The sequence below is a fragment of the Carya illinoinensis genome, chromosome 2, assembly GCF_018687715.1.
Source record: "Carya illinoinensis cultivar Pawnee chromosome 2, C.illinoinensisPawnee_v1, whole genome shotgun sequence".
NCBI classification, from domain to species: Eukaryota; Viridiplantae; Streptophyta; class Magnoliopsida; order Fagales; family Juglandaceae; genus Carya; species Carya illinoinensis.
The window spans coordinates 11,161,805-11,177,500 of NC_056753.1; the positions used below are offsets into that span (position 1 = coordinate 11,161,805).

General features: G+C 34.9%; 2 protein-coding genes across 3 annotated transcripts in view; both read right to left on the minus strand.

Annotated features, from left to right (window-relative positions):
- Window positions 1-2,598: 2,598 nt before the first annotated feature.
- On the minus strand, window positions 2,599-6,442 carry LOC122300105 (glycine-rich protein A3). Its single transcript, XM_043110513.1, has 3 exons — window positions 6,222-6,442; window positions 4,079-4,474; window positions 2,599-3,071 (listed from the first exon to the last, which is right to left on the minus strand). The coding sequence occupies exons 2-3, from the start codon at window positions 4,449-4,451 to the stop codon at window positions 2,848-2,850; spliced, it is 597 nt and encodes a 198-aa protein (XP_042966447.1). The 5' UTR covers window positions 4,452-4,474; window positions 6,222-6,442; the 3' UTR covers window positions 2,599-2,847.
- A 3,789-nt stretch (window positions 6,443-10,231) lies between these two features.
- Window positions 10,232-15,696, minus strand: part of LOC122300106 (tRNA (guanine-N(7)-)-methyltransferase) — a 6,249-nt gene continuing 784 nt past the window's right edge. The window contains exons 3-8 of one of the 2 annotated variants that reach the window (XM_043110514.1): window positions 15,661-15,696; window positions 12,240-12,319; window positions 12,046-12,095; window positions 11,880-11,964; window positions 11,671-11,769; window positions 10,232-10,833 (exon numbers count right to left, since the gene is read on the minus strand). The exon at window positions 15,661-15,696 is cut by the window's right edge and continues 40 nt beyond it. In XM_043110514.1, the coding sequence (XP_042966448.1) occupies window positions 10,603-10,833; window positions 11,671-11,769; window positions 11,880-11,964; window positions 12,046-12,095; window positions 12,240-12,319; window positions 15,661-15,696 (581 nt within the window). In that variant the 3' untranslated portion in view covers window positions 10,232-10,602. Of the gene's footprint in view, window positions 10,834-11,636; window positions 11,770-11,879; window positions 11,965-12,045; window positions 12,096-12,239; window positions 12,320-15,660 lie in introns of both variants that reach the window. The other variant, XM_043110515.1, reaches the window with a different exon arrangement.

Below are 15,696 nucleotides of genomic sequence, written 5' to 3' on the forward strand. Positions count from 1 at the left end.
ATGATGGAGTAGATTTGGAGCAGAAGTATGTTATTCTTTCAGAGACTTAGACCTTGAATCATTGTTATTGCCACATGGGTTTAGTTATGCTTAGACATTCGAATAAGTGTTCATGTCACTTATTAGAGACCTGTTATTCTAGGTAAGTTTTATGATTCAATAAATGAGGTATTTTTATTATGTGGAATCTCTTTACCGGGCATAATGTTATGAAAGAATGTGGCATTCCTAACCTACGGGAAGGCTTGCTACACTGATGCAAAAGTGCATCAAGTCAAAGACTAAACAAAGAGAAAACATCAATTTATTTAAGTAGGAATACTAATTAGGAGGTTATGTACAACATTATAGATATTGCTGGTATTTGATCCTACCTTTCGTATGAGAATCACTGGGGTTTATATTACCTTGTTGGTAGATTCTGAAATAAGGATTTCAAGAGTATGTTACTCAAATATGTTAAGTGAAGTTCTTATCTCAAGCAAGGAAGGAAATTTCTGAAATGTGTTACTCAAGCCATTCCTACCTACATCATGAGTGATTTTAAGCTACCAAAGATGCTATTGAAGAGCAATAAGGTTATGCAAAATTTTTGCTGGGGTTAAAAAGAGAATGGAGCAAAATACAGTGAGTTAGTTGGAGGCATTTGGGTAAAGCAAAGCAAGCCTTCTTTCCGTTGAAGAAGCCTCTTAGCAGCAAAACATATTATATTATAAAGGAAGGGATGAGATATGGAGGGTAGCCAGTGGAGCAGACATTAAAATCTCTAAGGATAGATGGATTCCTAGGCCAATATCTTTTAAGGTGCAATCACACGTTTGAATTTTGGCTGAAGATGCATCAGTAGCTTTGTCGATCGATAATGATACTAAGAAGTGGAAAGACTCTTTGGTGAAAGAAACCTTCTCTCATGCTGAAGCTGAGGCGATCTTTAGGATTCTGATAAACCTATGTAATAATGTAGATAAAAGTCACGTGAAAATGCTCAGCAAATGGGAAATTCTCACTAAGGAGTGCATACCACATACAGGGAGACATATTGGCCAGAGAGAAGGGGCAGCCTTCCAGCAGCAGACATACAAATGGGTTCGGGATCAAAATCTGGCCACTCTCAATTCATAATGCAGCAAAGATCTTCAAATGGGGAGCCTGCCTTGGTGACCTCCCAACCATGATGAACCTGTTCAGAGGAAGCTTATTGAAAAACCCCATTGCCACATCTGTTTAGCCGAGCCAGAGACTAGAGAGCATGCACTATGGGGCTGTTTATAAGCAAATGATGCATGGAGTCAATGCTCTAGGAAGAATGCAGAATCAAGTTTGACTCTTTCTAAGGCACTGTAAAGGAGGTGTTTCAGATCATGGAAGAAGTGGAAGTGGTTGAGAAGGAATCAGTTTGTTCATGAGGGTGACTATGGTTGGTGAACCAGACGAAACAAACAGTCATTATAACCTCCTCCTTAAAAAATCCTTAGAGTGCAGGAATAACCGCTAATGAATTACACCAACGTTGGGAACCTCCTCCTTATGATTTGCAGAAAATAATTTCGGATGCAACAATTGACAAAAAGGCAACAAGTTAAGAATTAGGGTCGTAGTGCGAGAACGTGAGGAATGGGTTTTGGCTCCCATGAGAGCCACTAGAGCTTACCAGTCTCTTATAGCCAGATCTATGGCTGCCCTACATGCCATCATCCTCTGCCGTGACCTGGGTTGAAACAGATTGTGTTAGAAGGTGATTGATGTCAATCAACTGGTATGAGTGAAATTCCTTAACACTGGCAATATCAACTCCAAGTGGTAAAGTCCCAAGTCTTCAGCATTCAAAGACGTTGTAGTGTACTTCCCAATAGGAGAGCAAAGGTCCCAAGTTTTCAACGTTGGATGGCGTTTCAAGTCCTTCCCAATTCCGCCTAGTTTCCCCTGCTTGCCGTCTATTGTTCTTTGTCGCCGTGACAACTTCTCCTATATTTTTTGTTACTCGATGACAACCTGTTTCTAGAGAGAGAATGAGATTGACTCAAACTTGAATGGAAGGAGAGCAAAGATGGAGCCGTTGTGGCAAGAGAGGGAGAGTGAGAGTGTGTGTGCTGTCTCAAGATGGAAAGAGAATTATAAAGCAATTCTTAAGAACTGGAGTAGATTTCACGAAGAGACATTAAAAATAATCAAAATCTAGTGAAGCTAAATGCTAACTTTGACGTTAACTCCCATGGAAAGATTAGGCAATGAATGACTCTCTCAACCTTCTGATTCTCAGTAACTCCCCATCTGGAAAGAATATATAATGACATGGCTCTCTTTCAACCTTTCGATGTTCATCTAAACACTCAGCTAACAAGGGCAGGCTCCCGATTAACTAGCACTCCATGATCGTAATCCAACTTGTTCTTATTCTTGATTCACGCACAATAATTGGAGAGAGAGAGAGAGAGAGAGAGAGAGAGAGAGACCTTGGGCTTGCTGCTGGACGCCGGCAGCAATTGGAGGGAGAGGCCGATTATCAAAATGCTTCATTAGTGCAGAAGGCCACATTCATTCAGAAATCACACGTATTATCAGGACACAGACATTCTGATTGGTATAAAAAAAAAGAAAAAACCCAAAGCCAGCATTTTTTTCATTCTTTCATGGGACACATTTACATCTGTTTCTAGTTAAGGAGACAAAAGCAACCACAATCATATAAACAACACACTCTACATTTTTGTCAAAGACATAAAAAAGATGTTAAGAACTTATTCTGGTACCACAAGAAAGAAAATATTAGAAGAATATAACAGCAAACCTTCACCCTTTGAATAATAACATGAAATCCTTGAGCTCCACACGAACATTACATCTGTATCACTTCCATCTCTTGAACTTATGTTTACCAAACATGCCATTCTTCCAGCGATTGCCAAATTTCCCATGCTTAAACTTGCCATGTTTGAACTTTCCACGACCAAAGCCATGGAAACCCCCATGTCCAAGACTATGAGCACCATGGGAGAGCTGGTGAGCACCATAAGCAGCAGCTGCTGCAGCAGCACCCCCTGCTAGCAATGCTCCCATACCGGATCCATGCCCTGTAATAATCGTTTACCAGAAAAGATCACAAGGAATGAAGCGAAAGGGCAGCTACAACTCTACTAACAATGTCTTTAACACCTGTGATGTTTGATTGGCTATAAGGAAACACGTAGGCATCATGTCCATTTGAATACTAAATAAAATTTCCATCAGCAGGGCAGGAGACTAAAATAACACTTGATCAATCCCTATGCAATAGATTCCAAACAACATCACCAATAAACATTTCTGGTCTATTCAAATGTTGTTGAATCTTTATTTCAGTGGTAATACGGAAAAATCTTGGTGATTTTTTTTTTTTAATTTATTTAAGAGAAAAACACTTCATTCTCAGCATCAATGTCTTTCAGTGAGACGAAACACAAATGGTGATGAGGGCAAACTTTAGCCCTTGCCCTTATATATGTCTCAAAGGAAAGCAGGGATGGAAATTAAGATCCTCTAAGACCTTTTTTATGAGTTCAGAAAAAAGAAAAGGAAACCTACCTTATAAAAAAAGGAACCCTACCTCTAAGACTACTAATTAAAAAGATAAAAAAAGGTCCTCTAAGACTGAAATGATGACTGATACTCACATATGATTTGATATAAGAGAACTACAAATCAACGGCAGGTTACCACAATTATTGAATAGAACAAAGCATTTTAAAATACATATATATTATGGTAGTTCTTTGTTTAAAGGAGGAATAAAGAACATCAGAGTTACAGACTATATTTAGAGATGATGAAAATAATTTAAAAGCTTCAAAATGAAAAGAGAACAAATAATCCATTATCCCTATGTGTATTCATAGAAATTAAAAGCTTGAAGGCTTCTAACTTTCTAAAGCACTAAAGTTTTCTTTTTCTTTTCTGTGATGCACCTATGCCATATCCATGAAAAAAAGTTATCAATATTTTTCAAGTGAATGGAATACATATCTCACCATCTCACAACTATCAGATAGGTTATGACAGGTATTTTGAGTATTCGTGCTTGCAAGGTGAAAGGAAATCATACCTGAATGATATGGAGCTGATGGACCAGGATAACTGGATGGGGGATATCCTCCTGGGGGAGGATATCCAGCAGGTGGGTATCCACCTTGGGGAGGGTATCCAGCAGGTGGGTATCCACCTGGGGGAGGATATCCAGAAGGTTGGTATCCACCTGGAGGAGGATATCCAGAAGGTTGGTAACCACCTGGAGGAGGATATCCAGCTCCGGGTGGATACCCACCTGGTGGGTAGGCTTGCGGGGGATATCCTTGAGGTGGATATCCCTGTGGAGGGTATCCTCGTGGAGGGTAGTGTCCAGCAGCATATCCAGCAAGACTTGAAAACAGCCCTTTGTCACTAGACTCGTGATCACGATTGTCTTTTCCACCTTCCATTTTTCTTCAACTTGGAATTAATGCTACAAAATTTCAAACATAGCACCATCAGAGCCAATATCAAATAGCGATGTTATCCATACATATGCATGTGCGTTTTTTATTTTATTTTTTATACATGGGGGACGGGGGATTCAATCCATACATATGCATGTGTATACACAACAAGAAAAGAAGTGACTAAAACATCTGGTTCTTTGTGAGTATAAAATTAGAGGAAATGGGATACCTACAAGGAGTCTTGGTTGAGAAGTTTCTCAACATGATCTTTCCATCTTTAAAATGATCTCCAGAAACCAGGTATAGAGGAAAGATATAACAGAAGCACTTCATCTAAATCATGCAATATCTAATGATAGGATGAAAACGTATTTGTTCATACATCTGAAATGACATACAAAAGAATTCCCACTCAAACTCACACTCAGCAATGGCCAAACCCAACCCAACAAAAACCCCAAAAAAAGGGGGGAAAGCCTGACACAATCTAACTGTTTGATGTGATTTTCCATTCTTCTAAAACTGCATACATTTTCATAACTAATATTTGCATTGTTATTTTGTTAAAAGCATATTACCAAGTCCAAGGGAGAGATAAGGCCCAAGAACATAACTTTTAAGCTCGTTCATCTTTCCTATTGAAATTCAATATATATATATTTTTTTGTAAATAAGTAAGAAGAATTTATTAATCCATGTAATTAGGCATGACGCAGGTACATAGTGATGTAGGAGGATCTAGGCCCAGTGATGAGTATTCCTAGGATTTGGGCGAGAGGCAATAAATTTGGGCAAGAAGAGGCAGATTTGGGCGAGGAACGACTTATCCCTCGGTTGGATGAGGAGAAGTGGAAACATTAATATTTTAACTATAACTTTGGCTACAAATGTCAGAATCATGCATGTGACCCCAATCCAGAAAGCTCTCTTCGGCCCGCATGTCGTGGTTACCATGCTCTGCCCGGTGGACCCCTTGTCGAGCCCAAAATCAGCAGTTTTTCCTTCTGAATCACTACTTTCAGTTAATTCTTCCATTTTTGGCCAATTTTCTATTATGGTAATGTTTATCTTTGGTAACGATTTTATTCCGGATTCTAAGGCTAGATTTTAACCATAGTTATCTTATTCTGTATTCTATTGTTTGGTCTTAATTACAATTTTGCGATTTTTAGTTAGCTATTTAAGCCTGGATTGTGGGCTTCAAAGGGGCATCTTTGATTTATGTTATCTTAAAACCCTAGTCCCAGAGTTTTTCTCTACTTGTGATTTTTCTCAATCTCAATCTCTAGCTTCTGTTGTTTAGCTAGCCGTCAGAATAATATTATGATCCGGCGTTACATAGGAAGTATACAAGAGATGAACCTAAATACAAACTACGCGCTGTGAAAATAGCATGGCTTCAACGTTAGTAATATCATAACTTCCAAAGAATTTAAACAGAAACATAAACTTCACTGGATCATCAATGAAGAACCAAATATAGCCGAAGCTGACACAAAATCGGCACATCACAGGGTGATTCCATGATATGCTAGCACCCCCAAATGATAATGAAACGTTTCATTGCAGAATTTTCCCTTTGGCTTCAAGTTGTGTGTTTGTCATGTTTCCATAATGCAGATTTTTTTTGAGAATATAATTGCATCGTACTGAGATATAGGCACAAAGACAAAACAAAAACTGTTGCATGGATTTGATAATTGAAAAGAAAAAACAGAAATTGGAAAACAAATAAGAAAGAAAATCAAAATTGAATCATGAGATCATTACCACAAGCAAAAAAGCGGTGAAGCAATTGTCCGAATCGAGTATCGTGGATGCCAAAATCAAAGCGATCTGAGAGTTTTGAGACGAACGGGCCTCAACTCCTTTTCCTATTGTTTCCTAACATTTTCCCTATTGTTGTTTCCTAGCATTTATCTCTCGATAAGATGTACATCAACTACTATTCAAAGCACACTTCACGACGTGACTTTTCCCTTTTTTATTTCTTTTTTAACGTCAGACCCAACGAATCCACACTTTATTTATCAACGATAAACGCGTTGCTTCCTTTATATCATAACGGGGTTTCCGTATTGATTACCCTCTAACGACACCGAATGTATAATCATTTCTTACCAAATAATTTTACTTTAAAAAGTTCCCGCGTTAATATGACATCGTCTTCTGAAATTGTTATTATTATAAAGAAAAATAATAATATAACTTTTCAATATGTACATTAAATATATCTATTTTTTATTTTATTTAATAATTAAGAAAGTGATTATTAATAAAATTATATTTTTTTTTATTTTTTTAATGCATTTTTGGGATTACGGTAAGAAATATATCTTATAACTTTACGACTTGTAACTTATAACTTAAGTAATAAATTTTACTATTAAAAAATTATTTTCTGTTTGATAACTATATGTTTAAAACACTTTCAAACATGTTACATGAAACAAATTAAAAAAATACTTTCTAAGGTAAAAATGATGATTATTTGAATTTTTAAAAATTATGATCATATCCTTAAAAGTTTGAAACTTATAATTATCTTAAAGTTGTATAGATATTTTTGTCCATTAACAATCTTTTTAAAATTCGAATTACGTTCCGTATTATCTCGAAAAGCACGATTGAGAAAAATCATTATTTTGATTTTTTTTTTCAAACTTACTTTTTAATTTATTTGAAATAAAAGTACCTTAATATGTAATCCTCAAAAGATATAATTTTTTTATTAAAGAATTTTTAAAAATATTTAAAAGTTGTTTAAGACTCTTACCGCAACTCCAAATATGCCCTTAATGATTAAGGATATTTAAAACATATTTAAAAGAAAAAGAAAAAGAAAATCATTTATATTAGTGTGTACATTTGAAGACCCTAGCATTGTGCTATTATAAATTAGATCTAACATCTAATAAATATATAATTTAATTTAAAAGTTAAAATTTTATGATTTAACTATTATAACTTAAATGACGTATATAACTTGGGAATAGAATAATTCTTACAATAAACTACGTCAAAGTTTAAGATATGTATGTAATTTTTTTATTTAGTTTCACCTGCTTGCAATTCTTTAATGGTACATAAGAAAATGTTCAGAAGATAACCGTAACACGAGGGACCCAGCCCACCGAACAATCCGCCAGTCCAATCAAGAGGTCCGCCTCGGAACATGTGGTTTGCTTGAAGCCAATTACCCTCTCATATTTTTTATGAAAACATTTAGTGCGAATATAATTACGTATTAATATATATATATATTAATTTAATATAATTAATTAAAAATAAATTTTATTAAAAATAATATTAATTTAAATTTTAAATATAAAAAAATTAATATTAATATATAAATTAATATACGATTTTATTTATACGTAACAAAATTTATTTTTTATTAATCTTTTCATTTCTATAGTTTTTAAATAAATCAAATTTTTATTTTCATTAGAAATATGTTAACTATGCCAACGTGATTTGCCACTCAGCATGCATTTATAAAAACCGAAAAAACTTTGAAAAATGATTAAAAAGAATTATTTAAAACTTAGAAAACATGTTACAATAAATAACCATAAAAATTTATTTAAAAGTAAATTCAAGAAATCTCAAAATTTATAAAACGTAAAAATAAGAAAACGAAACTTACCAAAGAAATCTAAAAAATTGTCAGGGTCTTCACTTCCATCACCAACCACAAGTTCAGTAGTGCAGCCAGAAATTTATTCTAGGGACTAAATAAAATTAAAATAATATACGTAAAATAATTTTTATTCTAATTTTATAAAAAAAATATTATGATATATAATAACCTGATAGGAGGATTTACAATAAAAAAAATAAGTTTAATATAATTTATATATTAAAAAAATATTTGATATATCAAGAATAATATATTATTAAAATAATATAAAAAATTATTTTAAAAAATTACAGAGTATTTAACATTATAACTTGTGTTCTTTTAAACAAACAAAATCATCAAGTATTGAATTTAAATCAAAATTCTTAACTATTTCTCTTTCAATATAGACAATGGAAAGAGGTTAGAAATATTACTAGTTATAGTTAGAAATTTTTTTTACTTATAATAAAAATTATGGATTTTATTTTATATGATATGTGTTTTATTTATTTCACTTTTATATCAGATTAAATTTTATGGAGGTGCCAAAATAATTTTTAGAGGTGGGGTCAATACATGATAAATTAATATTATTTTATTAAATAAAAAATTAACACGTATTTTTTTTTTCAAATTTGTAGGGGGCAATGGCCCCCTGCCCCAACGTTGCTCTGCCACTACACAAGTTGACATGTCTTCTCAAATCACTAAATTGTCAGAAAAATTTTAATGGTGGAAACAGATCAATTATTATATTTATAAATATTTTAACACTCTCCTATGCATTGCTATCTATTGTTTGATTAGATAAAATGAGATAAGAAATCTTTAAATAGAAGTGAGATAATTTGTAAATAGTAGTAAAATAATTAATTAAAATTTTTATAGAGTTTTGAAAAAAGAGAGATAAAGAAAATGTTGAATAAAGAGTATAATTTTTTTAATATTATTTTATTTTAAAATTTAAAAAAGTTGAATTATTTTTTATGTTTTGTGTGAAAATTTAAAAAAGTTGTAATGATTACGTAATAATTAAATGAAAAGTTTTAAAATTTTGAATTTAAAAATATTTATATTTGAATGGTATTTGAATGTTGAGATGAAATAAGATGGTTTTAAAGGTTTATAAATATTTTAATTAAGATGAACTATAAAGTTAAAATTTGAAATGGAGAACTCTATTCTTATATTATCTAAAATCAATGCTGGCTAGATTGACGAGAAAACCTAGGTTTATATATTTATAATATATCTTAACAAGGCCAGTGCTACGGACCAAAATGTATGATAAGTGCAAATGTAATTTTTTTAATGATTTTTATACAGTTTTAAATATTTTTAAAAAATAAATAAAAATATCAATTCATTAATATTTACTTTTTTTAATTATGATATAAAAATAAATAAAAAATTCAATGAATCACTTTTATTCATGATTAAACTAGCCTTTTACGTCTTAACAACAGCGACCCATTTTGTGGGAGCATAGGTATGAGAATCTAGATATGGGGTGGCGCTCAAAACTCTGTAGATCGAGTTACCACGAGGTGGCCGTCTGCCGATGGTCTTTTCACGAGAATTCCATTAAATAGACTATTAGACATGACATGTATCAAAAAAATTAATTATTTTTAAAATCTTAAAAAATCATTTTAAAAATAGAGAATGGTTAAATTTTATTTTAAAATTTTAAAATAAAAATAAAATAACGTGTTTGAGCAAAATATAAAACATAAAAAAAAAAAAAAAAAAAATATGATCTCACGAGGACCATTGATAGGAAAATAAAAACCCAAAAGGGGAATCTCTCCTCCCACCATGAGATGACCCTAGTCAAGCGACTGTGGTGGGGTGGCTAAACGTGCAAGGCAACATTGAAAGAACTATAATCAATAAGTGTATAAATATAATTTTTTTTTATATATTCGTGAGTGTTTAAACCAACTTGAGCGTACCTCAACTAATTTCTCAGGGCCCTAAAGTTAACGGCCAACTTGCGCGAGCCTCAACTAATTTCGTAGGGCCCCAAAGCTAACGACCAAGTAAACTTCTATTTAAACTGGTGATCATTGGGGTGCAAATCCAAGACCTGACCAATTGAGTAATTTTAGCCATTCATATATATAGTGTGGAGGAGCAGAGATCAATCAAAAGATAAATGAAAAAGAATTGCTGCTATACATGGATAAGCCATCCCTCTTCCAAACTGCACTATAATTCCACAATTAAAGAACAATTGGCTTCAAATTCAAAATCTTGCATGGAACTCCTAAGGGTTAGCTTCAGCAGCAAGGGCTTTGATCCTAGAGGTAGACGCCACATCCCATAACTGAATAATCGATGATTTACTTAATCCATGTGATGTGTACGCACGATCCAAGCTTCTCTCAGCTATTACAATCATTCAAAACGCTTACATGATTTAACACCAGACATGAACAGCTTGAACTATTCAGCAACCGCTTCAGTCATTTCACAATCACATTTCCAAGACAACTCATGATACAAGCACGAAGAGCCTACCGATTAATTATATATTCGCTTCTGGTACATCCTTCTGTAAATTCTTGCACCTTCAAATTCTGCATGAATCTCTCTCTCTGTCCTTATTCCCATTGGGTTGCTCAATAGCCATCCCTCTTGGTCACACAAAACGCTCTGGTCCAAGGCATCCATGTGATGAAGTACATCCCCTTCAGCATCAAATTGATATCTCATGTCAAGTGCCACTTCAAGCACATCAGACTGTATGAATATCTGTTCAATCACAATCATATATCTTAAGATTTAGACATGCTTTGCATTTATCGTGAAATTTTTAGTGCATTGATATCTTCAACACAGCAAGAGTGAGAACGAAAGAGAGAAGAGTTATCTCTTTGTTCCTAACGTGAATTATAGGTTTCTTTTTTAAGTTGCAGATCATGATTCATGGATGATATTTTGTACGGATAGGAAAGGAGACAATATTTCAGAATGACAGCAGTTGTGCTCATTTTTTTTCTTTATATTTCCTTGATCTATCATCTAAAAGAATCGCATACATATTTCTGTAATATCTACAGATTTTGTTCCTCATAACCCCCACACTTGTAGTGCAAGCATCCAAGAAAAGATTTACAATCCAGGTATGAAAATTCCTCCTTATAAATATGTCAAGATTTGCACCAACAACAATTTTGCAACTGAAAGAACATAATTGTTAATACAACAAAATTGAGATGTACAGCACCACTAATAATAATTAACACAGATTGCCATTAAATGGCACTTTTTTGGTGATGGGTCTATTGAAGATGACAGAAAAATTGTTTCATACATAGGCAATGCACTTTCCTAGAGATATTGGAACTGGACGTTACATGAAATGATTCTAATTATTTTTTCACCTTTTTTTCCAGGCCAAATGAAACAAAGTTTGGATTTCAAAGGCCAAAATCCCTTCTCAATTCAGCCCAATGTATGCATCACTTGGTAGAAGTCAATCATAAAACAATATATTATTTAATCAAGACACTAAACAAATTTTCTATATTGCCTACGTTAAAATAAAGACCCATCATCCAAGACGGTGCTTGAGTCCAGACTAGGTACCTGTCCTCCAGGCATTAAATTATGTATGATAGAATCTACTAAGGGCTTCTGCACAACCCTTCTTTTATGATGCCTTTTCTTGAAATGGGGATCTGGGCACTGCAAACAAAGAACTGGAAAATTTTAGTATTGATAATCTATGGTCCTAAGAGCTCAGCAATTAAATATGAACAACTCTTATTGAATGCCAGTAAGACTGGTACGCTCACCAGAATTGAGACTAGCATCAAGGGTCCAGGATATGTGGACACTAGTTGATTAAAAGACACCATGGCATTTGCAAACAGGAAATGCCTGCGATGAGTTTGAGCTATCCATTTTAGTATGCAGTCGGTTTCTTGTTCTTATAACCAAAATAAAGTAATGGGGCCATACACGTTGTAAAGAGCCAGGTCTTTTACCCAGAAGTCAGCACGGTTGACCAGCTGCAAGTAGATAATTTATTTTACCATGTAAATTAAGTCCTCATATCATTTAAAATGGGGGAACAAAGGAACCAGTAATTATAAATAATCAATCAGAGAATACCCAAGCACATAGAGAGTAACACAAGGAGTTTGTTCCCGTACTTTCTGCCGTATTTCTAGCCCCAAATAATTTCTCACTTCAGGGTGTCTTTTTGCAAGCCATATGAGAAATCGGCCACTACCTGTGAATTTATATGTCATTATATAATTAGATTGATAAATACAGAAAATTAATAGCCTTAGATAGATAAAAAAAAAATAAGTATCCCATCCCCTCTTTAATGACTCATAATGATGCTACCAGCTGCATGTTCAGAGACATGAAAACGTGGGTTGTGGCTTCCATGATGTCTGTTTGTGGACCATTAATGTAGGTGGGGATGTGGGCATGCTTGAAAGCTCACGTCTAGTTGAAAGAACATTTCTGGCGATGTGGATTGTGCCAAGCATGTGTATATGATATGGATGTGTGTTTTTGTGCATACACAAGAAACATGGGTGCATACATAGGGTATATGAGGGTAAGTGAAGAGTGGGTTAACATCATGTAGATGGGCGTTCTTATAAATGGTGCTGATGTAATGTTTTTTCCCCAAGTCCAAAATGCCTGTCCAGCATTGAGGTCCTACTTACAGTAAATTTGAATATTATTGTGAGTATAGGTTCGTTTCATTTTCCTCACCCAGATTTCCATTAATTAAAATCAGAGACAATGGCAACCAACATAGATGGAATTGAGAAACTTGAGGCTGACTTGCATGAGGTGAATAAGGGAATTCATCACCTAGAAGTGGCTAAAACCCGAGAGCTGACAAAGGATATAAGATGAAGGACTTAAGAGAACTCTTGCAAATCCTCGTAATATGGACCATCATTCTCTAGTTCAACAGAAAAAGGGGTGATAAAGAACCACACCAGTTCATACCTCCCAGAATATGTATTTTTTATGCCACCATGCCATAGATCAAACTTAGTGGCTCAACTAATTCACCAAATTCCTTGAGTATCAAGACACTTTATCTGAACAAGAAGTCACCTCAACATCCTTCCATTTGGAGAGTGAGGCTAACCAGCAACAAGTGCACAAAGGGAAAGGTCAGTCTTGAACCATGAACCCTTTGGAAGAGAACTATTTGTGCAATTCCATGCAGCAAAATATGAAGATTTTAATAAGTTGTATCCCAAATCAATCAACATGGAACCCCCACAAAATACCAATGTGAGTTAGAACAATTGGTGCAAATAGAGTGGTTGGCAGGCCTCGGAGGATGCTAGTTGTGCCTACCAAGGAGGGTTAACAAAAAAATCACCATTGAGATACACATTTTAAGGCCTGAAACCATCAAGATGGCTTGCATGATTGAAAATTTGTCAAAGATGATTGTGATGGCATACCACGATAATTTCCATGCCTTCCATCAGCCACCATGCAACTAGTTATTCAATAAAGAAAATTCAATTGAATAAATGCAATACAGGGAGGCAAAAGACTTCTGTTTCAATTGTAACAAACATTTCACCTAGCAGACACTACAACTATTACTTATTGAGAACATCAATTAAAAACTGATTCCATCCATCATTGCAGATGTTACTATGCTTTTCATGCATGCATGTGCTCCATTTGGTCACTACATATATAGTTGTATTAGCATTAAGTTATTTATCAAAAAATAAAAAATAAAAAGCAATACAATTTCTACAGGTCATGCATAAGTAGAAATATTTGGCTTTGAAAGATGTGCCAAGAGAAGAGGTCGATCACTTCCACACTCGTCGCCTGCTTTGAAGCTTAAGGGCAAGGTTTATGTTGAGAGAGAACCATGTTATAGGCAGATGCCCCACCCAAGAAAAATCTAGGAGTGTGGGGGATGACCCTTCACCACCCCCCCCCCCCCCCCCCCCCCCCAAAAAAAAAAAGTGGTTAAATATTCAATTCATTTACCAAATCTACAAGTAAAATCCAAAGAATGAAATAATCTGACAATGGAACATATCATTTTTTTTCCTTCTTCAGGGAACCTCTCCAAATCAGGGCCCTTTGAACCCACTCCTGCAAAGTAAACCCCGGTCCCATGCACCACACCCTTGAAAGTTCCCCTATACGGAACTGGTTAAATCGTTGACTTTTCACCAGCAGGTGTAGTCTCAAATGATTCTTTGCACTCATGAGGTGTTGAAACATATCAAAATAAGTTCACAAAAACTAAAGAATAAAATCTAGCTCATCAACTGTCCCCCTTTTCTGCTTGTAGGTACTTCTTCCTTATCTTTTTCATTTTTCTTTCCAAAGGGCCACTTCTTTGTCTTTCCAATATAATTGTATCCAACTCGTTAATTTTGTCCCTGGTTTCTGCCTTTTGGTCTCTTCTTTATCCTTTTAATATAATTTTCCAGGGTTTTGATCTTCATTGTTTTTGTGAAAAGTAAATTAATATTCTTGTTCACTTGTGATAGTCACATCCTAATCACATTGTCCACTCAAATTGAAGCCATTTGAAATGATTAGATAAACACCACTGGTACTATTACTTTCTTTACTCTCTCCCCATAATGTTCTCCCTAGGATTGAACAGGAACCACCGGAACCAACCGCCACCGACTGGAACCAGCTGCCAGATTCCGAAAATGGTGGAGAATCAGTTGGCCGGCAGTCCAAATAACAGGAACCGATATCGGTCTAATTGGTTCTGGTTTGAACACGTGAACCAACCGACATAATATATCTATGTTTTTTCAGTTTTATTCTTATATAAAAACAAGCCATTTAACTTAAGTAAGTTAAATGGTGTCGTTTTATAACTGTGTTAGAAAAGGAAAAACAAAAAAATTAAAACAAAGCCGTTTGGTTTAATACACCAAACGGCATCATTTTGGGTTAGGGCTGAAACCTAACCCGAGCACCCCCCCCCCCCCCAAAAAACCCTCCTTCCTTTTGCTGATCTTCATTTCAAGTTTCTCCACCCTCCAGCGCCATCTCTCTCTCTCTCTCTCTCTCTCTCTCTCTCTCTCTCTCTCTCTCTCTCTCTCTCTCTCTCTCTCTCTCTCTCTCTCTCTCTCTCTCTCTCTCTCTCTCTCTCTCGTCGTAACCGTTTCTATCTCTCATCTCTTAGACCTCTCTCCACTGTCCACGACTCCACTGGTGTCAACTCGCCGGCCCATCACCTCAACACCATCTCTCTCCCTCCATCCCATCTCAAGGGTGGTAGGTTAAATGTTGAACTTCTATTTTGAATTTTTGCTTTGAAAGGGTTAAGATGGGTATTCTCAAGTGCATTTTTCTTTCGTGAAATTTGCATTCAAAAGCTAGCGATTACATACACTATCAGATGGGCTAGTGCAAGTCACAAGTTATTCATAACTGCCTAAGAAAATATCGCGGCCGCACCAAGGTGGTGTGGTCATTGTAATATTGAAACCTCTCAAATGCAATAGTCATGTATTGGATATTTCTGCTTAAAAAAAATATACAGAAACCATAGCGGTCAAAAATGGGAGAACAAAAGAACAAGTAATACATTACCGCTGCCAATATCAACCATGAGGGGCAATGTTGGGT

Coding starts and splice junctions, on each gene's coding strand:
- LOC122300105 (XM_043110513.1), bottom strand. CDS start 4,451: ATGGAAGGTGGAAAAGACAATCGTGATCACGAGTCTAGTGACAAAGGG. Junction 3,072..4,078: donor ATCAGCTCCATATCATTCAG/GTATGATTTCCT, acceptor CGATTATTACAG/GGCATGGATCCGGTATGGGA.